The sequence below is a fragment of the Melanotaenia boesemani genome, chromosome 4 (genome assembly GCF_017639745.1).
Source record: "Melanotaenia boesemani isolate fMelBoe1 chromosome 4, fMelBoe1.pri, whole genome shotgun sequence".
NCBI classification, from domain to species: Eukaryota; Metazoa; Chordata; class Actinopteri; order Atheriniformes; family Melanotaeniidae; genus Melanotaenia; species Melanotaenia boesemani.
In genome coordinates, this window is record NC_055685.1 from 24,582,439 (window position 1) to 24,596,237 (window position 13,799).

General features: G+C 36.2%; 1 protein-coding gene across 1 annotated transcript in view; it reads left to right on the forward strand.

The window, feature by feature from the left end:
• LOC121638315 (voltage-dependent T-type calcium channel subunit alpha-1I-like) overlaps positions 1–13,799 on the forward strand; it is a 275,523-nt gene that overhangs the window by 92,092 nt on the left and 169,632 nt on the right. Inside the window, exon 3 of the mRNA XM_041983021.1 lies at positions 9,498–9,609. Coding sequence (XP_041838955.1) covers positions 9,498–9,609 — 112 coding nt within the window. The remainder of the gene's footprint in view (positions 1–9,497; positions 9,610–13,799) is intronic.

Sequence of the window (13,799 nt, forward strand, 5' to 3'; positions counted from 1 at the left end):
ATAATAATTATAATAATAATTAAAAAAAACATACTGTTTGACTGAAATTTTACTATGTATAAAATTTAATAGTGTTAATGGGAATCTGTCATAATTCAGAGCTGCTAAACAGCTGGGATCAATGGGTCTTTCCTAAGTGTAACAGGTACAAAGACCCATTGATCCTCAGAAAAAATACAACATACACATAACAGCAATTGATGCAATCAATGACTGCTCTACTTTGATCTCTGACCTATTTTGAATAGGTCTACAGCTGATGTAACTGGGATACGAACCCTGCTAATGACTAGGTAAACACATACATTTTTTAAGAAATAATGTATGAACTAGTGATGCGTTCCTAAATGTTACTTGAAGTGTGGGGGTATTTGCTCTTAAAGCCCAGGAATTTCGGACACCTGTCTATTTAGCAAGGCTATGATAGCTGGTACCGTACAATTTGTTAAACCTTCCAAACTTTAACCCTAACTGAAGATGAAATATTTGTTTAAAAAGTGTCTGATAGAGCTGGGATAGGTTGTTAAAGTAATCAACAATGTAATGCATTCATAGCGGTTTTTAATTGTTAAAATATTTACATATACCTTTGAAGTTAAAGTTTTAAAATATATTGTAATCAGCTGTGGATATGGATATAAATAGCTTTTTACTATCCCCTTTTCCTCTTTTTTTCTTGTTTTTTTTCCTTTACCTTTGGTTAAAACAGTTTAACGAATCTGTTTTGCTCCGTTTTGCATGCAGTTGCATCTGATTTGAAATTTGATTAGAGTAGAAAAAAGGTGAAGAAACAGCATTGTTATGAATGAAGATCAATAATATATGATTTTTAAGACATTTTACAGGTAGCTAGGACCAGTGTCTAGGTTCATATGAGCACTGATAATGCTAGAATAATACACTACTAACCCAATTAAATGTTGGAATGCCAGCTTGTTTACAAAGACCGGCTGTAAATACCCAGTTTAGTACCCCGTCACACACATCGCTAATTCCCTTTAAAACATAAAGGACTATTACTATTTGAAATAAATATTGGTACGCCTTAGTTTGCTTACAGTACTTTGTATTTAATGTAACGTGACATCTCCTAACTGATCAGTTTAACTAGGGACCCAAAGAGCTGTATAACTAAATACAACATTTTTGAATTCTAATGTCCCTTCTGGTTTACTACGCTATATCATGTTTATTGATTATAATTCTGTAAAAATAAAGTTATCAGACCAGTATAATCTATAGGTATAGCAATATCATGCCATCCTCCACAAGATATAAGATCTGACTGTAACAAGTCTTATTTTTACTCGAACCCACAGTTTGTCATTTTTGGTAAAGGAAGGGTTTTGTAGATTCGCATAAAGGTCTCACATGAAACACATACTGTGAAACAATTACCTTTTCGTGGAGACCTCACAGACACATGTTTGTAACCGACATATTTGCAAATGCCAGTCTTGTGGGTGATGATTGGTTTATTAATAATCATTTCACTCACACTTCTCTGTTAAGGCAGAAATTACTTATAGATTAATGGCTTCATCACCTCTTTAACGAAACATCAGTTTCAGTCCTTTTCGGGGGGAAGATGAGCACCAAACTAATTTAAGGGTTACAAAGCACCATGACCAATTATTAATTCAAACTTTAAATTCCTTGTGTGTTTGAGCATGTGTGCTTGAGTATGTGTATGTGAATGTTAGAGCAATCGTCTGACCTGACAGCTTAAGGAAAAGAGGGGCTGACATGGGATGCTGTGAAGCATTACCGCATGATATCCCATGACATTTACTGCTGTCCAGAACACACACAACCACACACAAGCATACACACATTCCATTCTCCCTTTATCCACTCAGCTGTAATGGATCGAAGAACCCCTGATAGAAAATTCCAGGAAAGAAAAGATTTTTCAGCCTTTCTGAAAATTACAGAGATGAAGAGGAGGTTGGATGGGAAAAAGTGAGTCAATAAAACATATTTGTGTGAGGAGAGATGATTACCATCCTGTCTTCATGTGTTTGGGAATCTGTGTAAAAAGTAAATGTGAACTTGCATATAGTTTAAAATTGGTTTAAATTTGTCATAGTCAAATGACACTGATCCATCGATTGATCCATCCATCCATTTATTTCCATTCCAAGGCCAACTCATGGAGACATAGTTTCAGGAGAGAAACTCAGACTTACTTAAGACTCTCAAGCTTCTGTTAGGGAATTCACAGATGTTCCTGGGCTGGAAAAGATATAAAATCCTTCCAATGTGTTCTGGGTCTCTCTTTTGGCATGCCCAGGCTGGTACATCGCCTGTCCGCCAGCTCACACTGGAGGTGGCCATGTCATAATGTAGCAAAATAGCAGACCCAAAGAGCAGGTGCAGTCTACTGTCGAAACATCAAAAGTGGATTTATTATGATGAAAAACAGGTTAGTGCAGCAGTGTAAAGGGTGGAGGAGCTCACTGGTTTTTCTCAGACTTTTGAGTTCTTTGGAATCAGGGCGACAGTAGGCTATGCTAGCAGTCAGCAGGTGAAGAGTAGGCAGGCAGGTGAGCAGCATATGAATGGGCAGATCCAGCCGGAGGTTCCCAAGCAACAGGGAGTGAAACTCCAGGAGGGCAGCAGCTCTAGGGAAGCAATCTTCAGGTAGCATAGCAGCAGTGTTCTGATAATTCTGACAGGACAGGTGTGAAGAGGAAGTCTGGAACCCAGCATGACAGACCACCCAGCACTCCACCTGCAGCTTGTTGCTGTTGTGTTCATTGTTGTTCATTGTTTTTATAGTTTTTCTTTCCACAGGTGTTGTTTTAGGATGTTCACTGTTTCTTTACAGGTGTAGCAGCTGGTTTTTCTGTTTAGGTTGACGGTGGTTGTTTTGCTCTCCCTTTTTCTATCTTTTCCCTTCTCTCCTCTGTCCACCTTCTTCCTTCTGTTATCACTACTGTCCACTCCTGCTGTTATGAATTAAATTGGCAAGAAACCATTTTTTTTTAAATAAAAAGCTAAAATAAAAAAAAAATAAATAAATAATAATAATAATGAGGAATAAAATTTTAGGTTGAAGGGGAGCCCCATAACTAAAAAATATCCTCTTTGCAAAGAAAATTTGTTTAGCACAATACAGCAGCCAGACAATCATTCTGCTGCCATGGACAGGACAGGTTGAGGAAGAAAGGAGAAAAAAAAAAAGGAAAAAAAAAAGAAAAAAGTTTTCCAGCCCAGCCGACTGCCCCACTACACTTGGGAGACCAAACAGGTGCTAACACCCTAGACGACATAGATCTCAGGATCATGAGGGCATTCAACCCTTCCACAATGTTAGGCTAGTATTTCTATCAAACAGGTTGCAAATATAACATATTTTAGTGGCAGCTGGATAGCTCAGAACATCCGTCTCCCGTGCGGGAGAACAGAGTCAGATTCCCCCAGGGGATGAATATTAACACCTTCCATTTGGGTCTTTAGGCAAGACCCTTAACGCTATTGCCTAACCACTGTAAATCGCTTTGGATAAAAGCATCAGTTAAATGCCTGTAATGTAATGCACTGAGAGATAAATAGGGCATGCATTAGGTCAAGCTGCTACTGTACTGCTGAATGCAGGATTTCACAGCCCTGAAGTTCACTTAAACATATGATTTACTCTGTGTACATAACTCTTGTCCCTCTTTTTGAACAGCCTTTGGATACAGAAAGTCAACTGGTTATTATTTATGTTGTACATAATTTAAATCATGTTGATTTACAATAATTAATATACATTGTCTTCTCTTGCAATAAAAAGACTGAATTCGTTTTTGTTTAGTAAGTATTTCCCCACATACCTATACTATATGCCATATAATCAATAAGTTATATAAAATGGAAAGTGACTTTTGACAGAGGCCTTTACTTTTTAAATTATTGCAATAGATTTAGACGTCTGTGTTTTGATATCATTTATGTGTGATTTCCAATTTAATTTATAGTCTATAGTTCTCACTAAAAAAGAAAGTTGTATCATCAGCAAATAAAATACACTTCAAATAATGGGAAACAAGACACAAGCCATTAAAAACAAACAATAACAGACATAGTACAGTACCCTGTGGCACCCCATGATACCTTCAAAAACTCTGTAATAGTTAAATGTACATATTGATATCTGTACTATAAATAACTGTAACCAACCATGTTCATCTTCTCTGATTTCATACACATTTATCAAAAAGTAAATTATGACCAACTGTATCGAATGTTTCCTGCAGATCCAAAATATTTTCAACTCTGTAGTCTCTCCTTTCTGTTCAATAAAACCTATTGGTGCCAGTAAAGTAGTCCATTTAAAACCATATTGTTTAGCATAAACTATGTTATCAATGAAATAATTTAATCTTATGGAAAGTATATTTCCAATTATTTTGAGAACTGAGATAACAATGATATGGGTCTATAGTTTGCAAGCAAGTATATATACCCGAATTTATGCTAAGGAATAACTTTTGTTATATAAATTTTTTTCTGAAAATTCCCTCGCAGTCAGTAACAGATTACAGATGTAACTGAAAGCCTTGACAATACATGTAATGATAAAAAATGTTTTTTTTTTTTCAAATTTTTTCATTTGTCTACAATATCAGATATTTCCTTTTCATCAGTTTCTTTGATGAACATTAAATGGGCATTTTCTGTCACTCCAATGGCATTAGTTGAAGCTTCAATGGAGTTTGACATTTTTCCACTACATTAGTAAAATATTTCACGTTATTTTCAGTAGTGACTTCATTACAAAAATACAAATAAGGGATCTAATTACAGTCAACAGTTTGGACACACATTCAGATTAGATTTAATGGGAAAGTGTGTCCAAACTTTTAATGTCCATTCTACCAAAAATTTACTTCATTTGATAGTCCATTGGTTGCCATAGAAACCTGAGGTTGTTTGCATTCTTTGTGTCTCTTTGGAAACAATAATATCAAGAGACAGGAGGGGAAGATATAAAAAAGATATATAGAGAGAACATTGTGGAAGGGTAAGAAAAAGCGATACCTTGCAGTGAGGTATTAAGAATTCATTTCATTCCCACTGCTGCACACTCTCAGGCCCCCAGCTCTTTCCAGTTCTGTCACACTGATGCTTTCGGCACATCCGCATCTGTTTGGTAATAGTCCCCAGTGGCACCGAATTCTGGCCTTTTTAAATCTTGGATTTCTTTCCCACAAGCTCTGTGATATAGACAGTGATTCTTTTTATTTATTTGTTATTATTATTATTATTATTATTTTTCAGTTGTGGATCAAGCTGTATTTTACCTTTGCTCTGCAGGTGTGGAGGAATGTCAAGTCATATATATATATATATATATATATATATATATATATATATATAGAGAGAGAGAGAGAGAGAGAGATGGATAGATAATTGGACTAAAAATTTGACAAAAAAGTCCAAAAAATTTCATATCTTGTATAATTGTGCTTCCAAATATTCAATTGGTGGTCCATACTGGGGATTTTCCCCAACAGCTTCCAGTCATAACTGACAGCTGCTGGATAAGTGTGAGTTACTTTCCGATCTATCTTTGGCAAGAAAAAAAAAAAGATTAAAAATTAAAAAAAAAAATTGAGGTGAAAAACCTCTATCAAACCATTTCTGAGTTAAATATACTTTTTGGTATTATTGTTTGTGCTTTGAATTCCATGTCTTTGCATTGTTGATTTGCAGTCTTTCTGTTATGCAGAGAAATAAAGATGGTGCCTCTTCCAAGATACCTAATTAACTCATTTTTTAGAGGTGGTGAGAGAAAATTAAATTTTGTTACAGGCTGCTCATGTGGATACTGGATCTGGATACTCTAGCAACTAGCGGAGGCTGTTTTTAAAGACTGGATTTACCAGTAGAAATAACTCCTAGATAATCCTCACAGCCCAAAGGCTGTCATCCTTACTGACGGGGGAACGGGGAAATAAGAAAGTGCTGACCCACAGTTTTATCCAGCATGCTACTCACATTAAAATATGTATCTGCCTAGAAAAACTTGCTTTTTGTGTGTGATGGTGTCTGCTCAGAAAAGCCTGGAGGGTCTTATACAAGCTCATTGACACCCGCAGATGGTTTCTCTGTCCTCATTAAGAAGTGCGACACAGAAAAAGCTGAAGAGTCAAAAATGTCTTTGTATTAGTAGCAGTATGTTCCTGCATACTGAATGATGATATCATTTCAGTTTTCTGAAGGGGCATATAAGGCAGAATATTTTCTTATAAAAGACTGCAGGAGCAATGGTGTCATATTCGTTTAGCACATTTTGTGTAGCTTGTATCTTTTGTTTAGTTAAAGTTAGTGAAAAATTGTTCATTTAAGTAGGAAAATGTTTTTCTATCAGCTGTAGCTAAATTCAAAACTGACTTTACTGACTTTTAATTTGGAAGCCAAAACTATACCTTTGAATTTTAGGTGGTTTTCAATTCAAACATTAGTTGTAATTTAGGGATACTTTGAAGGGTTGCTAATAGTTTTTTTTATTTTCATTTTAGCCAATGTGCAAGTGTTGTGAGGAACGAGTCAAAGATAAATTTAAGGCTAAAATTAGCAAAAACTTGGTAGAGAACAGCAAACAAGGATAAGTTTTTCATTGCCTCTGTTGTGAAATATACATTTTAATCTGAGGCCTTGTAGAATCGTATTAAAGGAAATGTTGGTGTGAAATAATCATCTTTTGAACAGCTGCCTAGAAAGTTTGACCCAAGAGAAGGGGAATTTAGCATTCACATTGCAGGGCTAGTTTTGATACACAAGCCAAGATGTTTACTTAACCTAGAGACCTAGCCACAACCATGTAATTCCATTACACACTTGTTTGCAGTACCTAACCCTAACCACACACTGTATTGATACTTAACTAAACAGTAATGATTTTAAAAATGCCATCTTAACCAGACAGTTCTTTGATAACCAACTTTAAATTAATACCTTGTAAAATATAATATGGCAGCTAAACAGTGAGTGAATGCAAAACAGTTAAAAGTAAAGTTAGTTAGAAGTTAAGATAGTAGTTGTCAGGAAGGGACCTCTTTTTGGTTCTTCAACAGCAAATACTAAATGTTTGATTATTTAATGTGAAACAACTGTCAAAATGTACCATCCAAAAATGTTGTGAAAGTGTATTATTCTGTTGGGTTATTTTTGTGTGCAGCAACATGAAAAGAAAAAAAAAAACAAAAAAAAGAAAAAAAAAAAAAAAAGATTGTAATGTATCGATAAAGCCACAAGGTAAAAGGGGAGCAATTATGTTTTGATCTAGGAATGAATAATAATGATATCCTGACATTTCTTGCAGTTGAGCACAGTGTCATCAATATTAAGAGATAATTCAGGTGTTAAAGGCACATGGTTTTAAACTAAAATGACATGCAGATATCAGGGATTAAATGTGTGGTCACAACTTAATTATCTTGTTCCCACACTGGTAACCTGTTGCAACAGTTTAGTAACACCTGGCCGTGCGATAACACTTCTTTTCCACACTTAAGTAATCTGCGGCCTTGCAATGAAATATATATTTTTTCCAGTGTCACCAGACATAAAAAGTGAAGGCAGAATACAACATTTGCAAAGTCTAGCATATTGTGTACAACTGCCTTGTACTAAGTTTCTATATGAAACTTGAAGCTTTTACATTTGAATATATATTTCTAATTTTTATATTAATAATAAAGCTGAAAATGAATTCATGTGCAAACTCGATAGGTGAGCTTTTGTTTATGTATTGAATCTCACTGTTGTTGCTTCCATGTGCACCTGGCTGTGCAATAAATAACACAAACCAGTGGTTTCAAAGGCATTATCAAAAAGGTGTAATCCAATTAAAAAGGTGTCCTACAGTGATATCAGTCTGGTACTGCAGTGTGTGAGGGCACTGTAGTGTGTGAGGTCAGGTTGGATAAAGCAGTATTATATGACAAATTTTTCCTCTTAACCTCTCACATGTCTACTTTAGCCTATGAGACATTAATATTAAACATGCCTCCCTGTAGTGGTGAATATTTTACTTCGGATAATGCCCCTCAGCTGACACGCATGGATTTAATATGAGGCTCAATGACTCCGTGTGTGTGTGTGTGTGTGTGTGTGTGTGTATAAAGAAACTGGTAAAGTGAAAGAAACCATCTGAATGTGTGCTTCAGTGTGGGTGGATGAATGCTAACGTTTATGCATTTGAACCTGTTGGTTGTTTTTCACGTGTCTGCTTTTCTGCTCTTATGAGTATTGACAAGTGGGTGTTTATGTGCAACCCTCTGCGCATGTGTTTATGCGTATGCATGCATTTTGCCCACTCATAACCTATCTTTATCCATGCTGTGATATCTACAGTAATCCATTTCTTTGTTGGAAGGTTCAGCCAGGGCCAAAAGAAACGTGTTGAGAACGCAGCCTTTACTGGGAACTCTGTCTGTTCGAACCTGCAGTGAGGTATGCTGAGAGAAAAACAGCTTCCCCTGTTTTTCTGCCTCATTTCTTGCTGAGGCTGCTTCCCACTTTTAAGCTATGTGTTGTGGGCAGCTGGGGGAGCATTTAAGCATCTTGGGCTGCACAGCCTCAGGGAGGGATTGAACCTCCTAGGCCATTACAGCATATCCTCCTTTATGCTTGTTAGTCAAGCAGTGCTCTCCTGCCTTGAACAATGCATACTGAATTACTCCGTAACTCCCTATTTTTTCTTCTGGCATACACCTTGGTATGCCTTGCGTGTTCTTCCCGCTCTGTTAACTTCTCCTCTAAACAAGTATTGTTCATGCCCTGGTACTCGCATTTAGTCAGAGTGAAATGAGATCCACTTAATAGGAACCACCGAACCAGCAGGAATTCATTGTCTTACTCAAAGACACACTGACACAAGATGGTGCAATTCAATTCTGTGAAATTTACCTGTTGCATCGGTTACAGCTCATTTATCTTTATAATTTGGGGTGTATGTGTATGTGTCAGGGGAGTGATAAAGTTTAATGGGGAATTATTTGCTTCATTGTGTATTCATCAGAATCATAATACATTTTAACACAGCTTTCATTGCTAATTCAAACAATATATGTTAAATCATTAGTGGTATCAGAAAAATCACAACAGGCTTTTTAACTTTCATGACTCTCCTTTCTTTGTTTTAGTTTAGTTTCAGTAACAGAAATGATAAGCACTTCAAGGATCCAACATGATATATTTGTTATGTGCTAAAGCAAAAGAAGCTGAAAGCTGGAAACGCGAAACATGTTTTTTTTTTAAACTAGTTATGATTTGGAGAGCTGGCTCCTGTATTTATCTGTTGTCCTGAAGTGTAGGGGCAACTAAATCAGTGGAGCAGTTCATAAATGGCTTTGTTTTTTATTCATCCTTCCTACTTCCTTTCATTATCAGTGCAGGTATGTAAACAAAGATGAAATGTTATCTGCTGAAAATATATTTGAAAGCTGATGTTCCTTGTCTCACTCTGTAAATCAACATTATCTTTAACCACATATATCTACATGGTTCGAACGTGTCAGTATGATGGTGATCCTGCTGAACTGCGTCACCCTGGGAATGTACCAGCCTTGTGAGAACATTGACTGCTCTTCGGACCGGTGCCAAATACTACAGGTACAGAAAGCTGATGTATTTGTAACAGTGATTTTTTTTTTTATTAATGCTCTCTCATAAATGTACATATGCATTCAAGAGTTTCTCTGTTCTATGATTTATTTATTTATTTGCAATCATTTTACGTTTTATAGTTTTGCAGTTTGTACTCTTGCTATGTAAAGGTTAGTATGGTTGAGTTGTTAGTCCACCACTTTAATGCAATATTCCCCAGAAGATAAAGCCATTTGTGACTTTAGTGACTCTTACTCACTGGAGCGCCAAGATAACTTTTAATCCACTGGTAATGGTAACTTTTTTTGCTCTTAATTGAAGATTTACAGATGTGCTACAGAACTTTTGCAGATTTTCTCAGTGGCACGCCCTCTAACGACAGCTAAATCCATCTTGCATCCTGCATGTACTATGAGCTCTTTTCAGACTGTATAAGTTGGTTCTATGTTGATTCTTGTCTTTTCTCTCTTTGCTGAATCAGCCACTGAGTGTGTTTAAAATGGCCAGTATGTAGTAGGGCTGGGAAATGTGGGCTATAAATAACCTGATACACAATATATATGTCCAAGTTTTAAATTCTCCTCTAAAAAACTGGATAAATAATTAATTTAACATTAGAGATGTGACATTCATGAACGAATCGATTCTTTTGAACGACTCTTTTAAATGAACGATGGGAATTGATTCACAGCTGTGAGCCATTCATTTGTGAGCCATTCTTTTTATATACAAATTTTTGACACTGCCTTCATCAAATCAAATCAAATCAAACTTTACTTATACAGCGCTTTTCATGCCATAGGCAACACAAAGTTCTTTACATGATTAAAAACAAGAATAAAAACACTCAATGAAATCTTTCACACAGTCATGCGCACACACGTATACACACACACACAAACCAAGCCCAATCCCCCCCTTTTCCAGCCAAAAATGACTGACTGAATGAATAAATAAATGAATAAATAAGTAAATAGGAAGTAGTACAGTTGAGTAAAATGAAAATAAAATAAATAACATGTGACATCATAGAGGTCTGATGTCCAACACGCTCCGTTCATGGGAAGCATCTATGGGCAGAGAGTATTGTTTGGTAAACAAATACTGTGAGTTCTATCCAAAACATTTACTAGAATTTGCACTGACTGCTTAGGTTTGTCCTTTTTTATCTATATTTTTTCTATAATTACTTAATGTTGTATAGTAGATTTCATATAGGTACATATTTTGATTGTTTGTCATTCTTATATATTGTGAAATTTTGTAAGATATTGTGAGAACGAGCCAGTCTTTTGAATGGCTCTTTGAAAGGAACGGCTCCTCAAGATCCGGCTCCCTTCAAAGAGCCGTAAATCCCATCTCTATTTAACATTATCATGTATAAAAAGACACCAGTAGAATTTAAGTAAACTCAGTAAAATTTTACTTCATTGTTATTTTTCTCTTTCAACAAACTTTTTATTTTGAACCAGGGACCTGAACTCATAAAACTGGATAAAGGAAAGTGCAACATTTTTTGGAATTACCCATCCCATCTAACAGAGTTCCCTGGACAATCCTGGTGTGAAAGCAACCCGAGTATTATATTACATACTTGAAACACATCTTTACTTTTTTCCACTAACTGTTAGCCTGATCACAAGTTAGCACCCAGCATTAGCCTTAATGAGAAAGCATTTTCTGACTTTACCTACACTGTAGATATGTAGCAATCTAGACAAGCACACACATATCTGCACACAGAATGAACTGCACTCTCTCTTTTTTATTCATATAGTGTTGAATCTTAACTAAATCACATACACAGTAGATATGCTAAACTGCTGTAATCACTTTAGGACATCTATGTACAACAACATGCGTGGGAGCAAGCTTGCAATATGCAAATAAACATACTCCTATGATACTGAAGAAGCTGTACTATAGCAGCGCATGTATGCACATACAGAACATACTAATTCACATGCACATACACGTAGCCCTTTATCATCATTTCTATTTTTTTCTTTTAGTCTAGCCTCATCTCCTCTCTTTTTTCACTTCCATACTGGGACCATGTGACTTCTGTTAACGACTCACCACTAGCATGTGGTGCTTTTGTTGCAGTAGCCATGACGTTCTCACACACAGCATCTCAGCATCATTACTCATCATCTGGTAAAACACAAAATCCTTTTTCACTTATGTCAGAGGTGTCTTGAGTGGTTGTAAGATCTGTGAGCAAGTGTGTGCATGTATGTTGTCTGTCTGTTGGTGAAAAGTGCTTGTTGTATCAGCCTGACATCCTGATCACCACATTCTCACACACCACACACACACACACCACATAGCATAGTAGGAAACACACACAGAAGATTGACTCAACTCTCCAAGGGAGGTGGCTGTTGAGTTGGACTTAATAGAATTTTTCCTTCATGTTCTATAGACCTTGTTCAATATCAGAATGGATTTAGTGAGCTACATTCACACAATCAATACTCACTTCTCAGAAAATACATTGTTCAATACTATGCTGTTTAGTGCTGGCTCTCCAGCAAAATCTATGAGCTCTTACAGATGTGGACTTAAGAGATCTGGAGGCTTAGATAGGAATAAACTACTGTAGTATTTATTTTTAGACAGATGGATGATCAGGTCTGGTCTGATAACTGTAATCAATTTTAAATTCAGTTTAGTTCATTTCAGTTTCATACGGTAAAAAATGCACCAAATTGCAATACAGGAATCTCAGGGTATTTTAGAGGAAATAGAAGACATGCATATTAGGTTACCTGATTACTCTAAATTCTCCCTAGGAGTGTGTGTGAGTGTGAATGGTTGTTTGTCCCCTATGTGTTGGCCCTGCGATGGACTGGTGACCTGTCCAGAGTGTACCCTGCCTCTCACATGTTAATGCTTGATAGGCTCCAGCTTACCCGCAACCCTCAATGGACTGAGCGGTACAGAGAATGAATTAATAAAAGACATCACTATGTAGAGGGAAAACCCATAAACCCTCCGTTGAGCAAAGATTTATATACAAGCAAGTTTGTCAAAGGTTTTTTCTGTTACCTGACATAAGAAGGTGGCCATCTGCTCTGGTCACCAAATGTGGAAACTGAGTAGGAAAAAATTGTGAGCATTTAAAAAAAAAAAAAAAATGGAGTTGGTCCAGACTGCAGAAAAGTACAAGCATGGACACACTCGAGATTACATGAAAATCACTAGTGGAAGAAGAAGGTATCTAATTAATGCAGTGTTCCATGCAAGATATCTCTCCAATGTCCTACTGAGTGATCAGAATTTTACATTGGATGCTTTTGTATTTTTAGGGCCTAGGGGATTATTAAACACTCTTAAAAGTAATCAGAAGGGCCATGAAATTTTGGGGGAAAAATCTCTTTTTTTTTACTGTCTTGAGGAGAACTCAACCTTTAGTCAGTTTTAGCCCATGCAATCTGTAAATACCAATTAATATTAAAAACCATGCCTCTTCATGTTTTTAATTCAACAGCTTCACAGTAAGATTATTAACACATTCAGCTTTTACAGTTAATGCATTGATTTACTTCTGTGTTGACGTAATCCATTCAGTGAGCTGTAACGGATTTGATTTAATAACACACATTCACATAATTACACATGATGCAGCAGAATATAACCCTGTTACGATGGGACCTCTGTGAACCATGATTGAAAATGATGATATATAGAGAACCATGTTTGCTTAATTGTTTTCATATTTAGGATAGTCATATTTACTTCAGCAAAGGCAGAGGTCATGTATTTGGCATTGTTGGTTTGTCTGTTTGTCTGTCTGTAAGTAACATAACTCAAAAAGTTACAAACAGATTTGGATTAAATTTTTCAGGAAATCTCAGAAATAAAATAAGAAAACAACTAGATTTGGGGGGGATGATCTGAATCTGGGTATATTTTGCCATTAGGGCTTCTAACTAAACAACACTGTGCCTGATATGATGGTAAGGGAAACACTGAATAGTGGATACACCAGTTATCTCAAACATTGGGTCCTCTAGCGCCACTGTTTTGAAGGTTTTAGACATTTTCTTGCACCAACACATGATTCAAATTAAACTGATCCAACAGCTTGCTGTCAAGTTCTGATAATGACCCATTAATTAAGTGATGTGTTCAGGAATCTCGAAGTCATACACAGGTTCTTATTCAAAGTGAAGTCAGTCCTTTATTAAAGA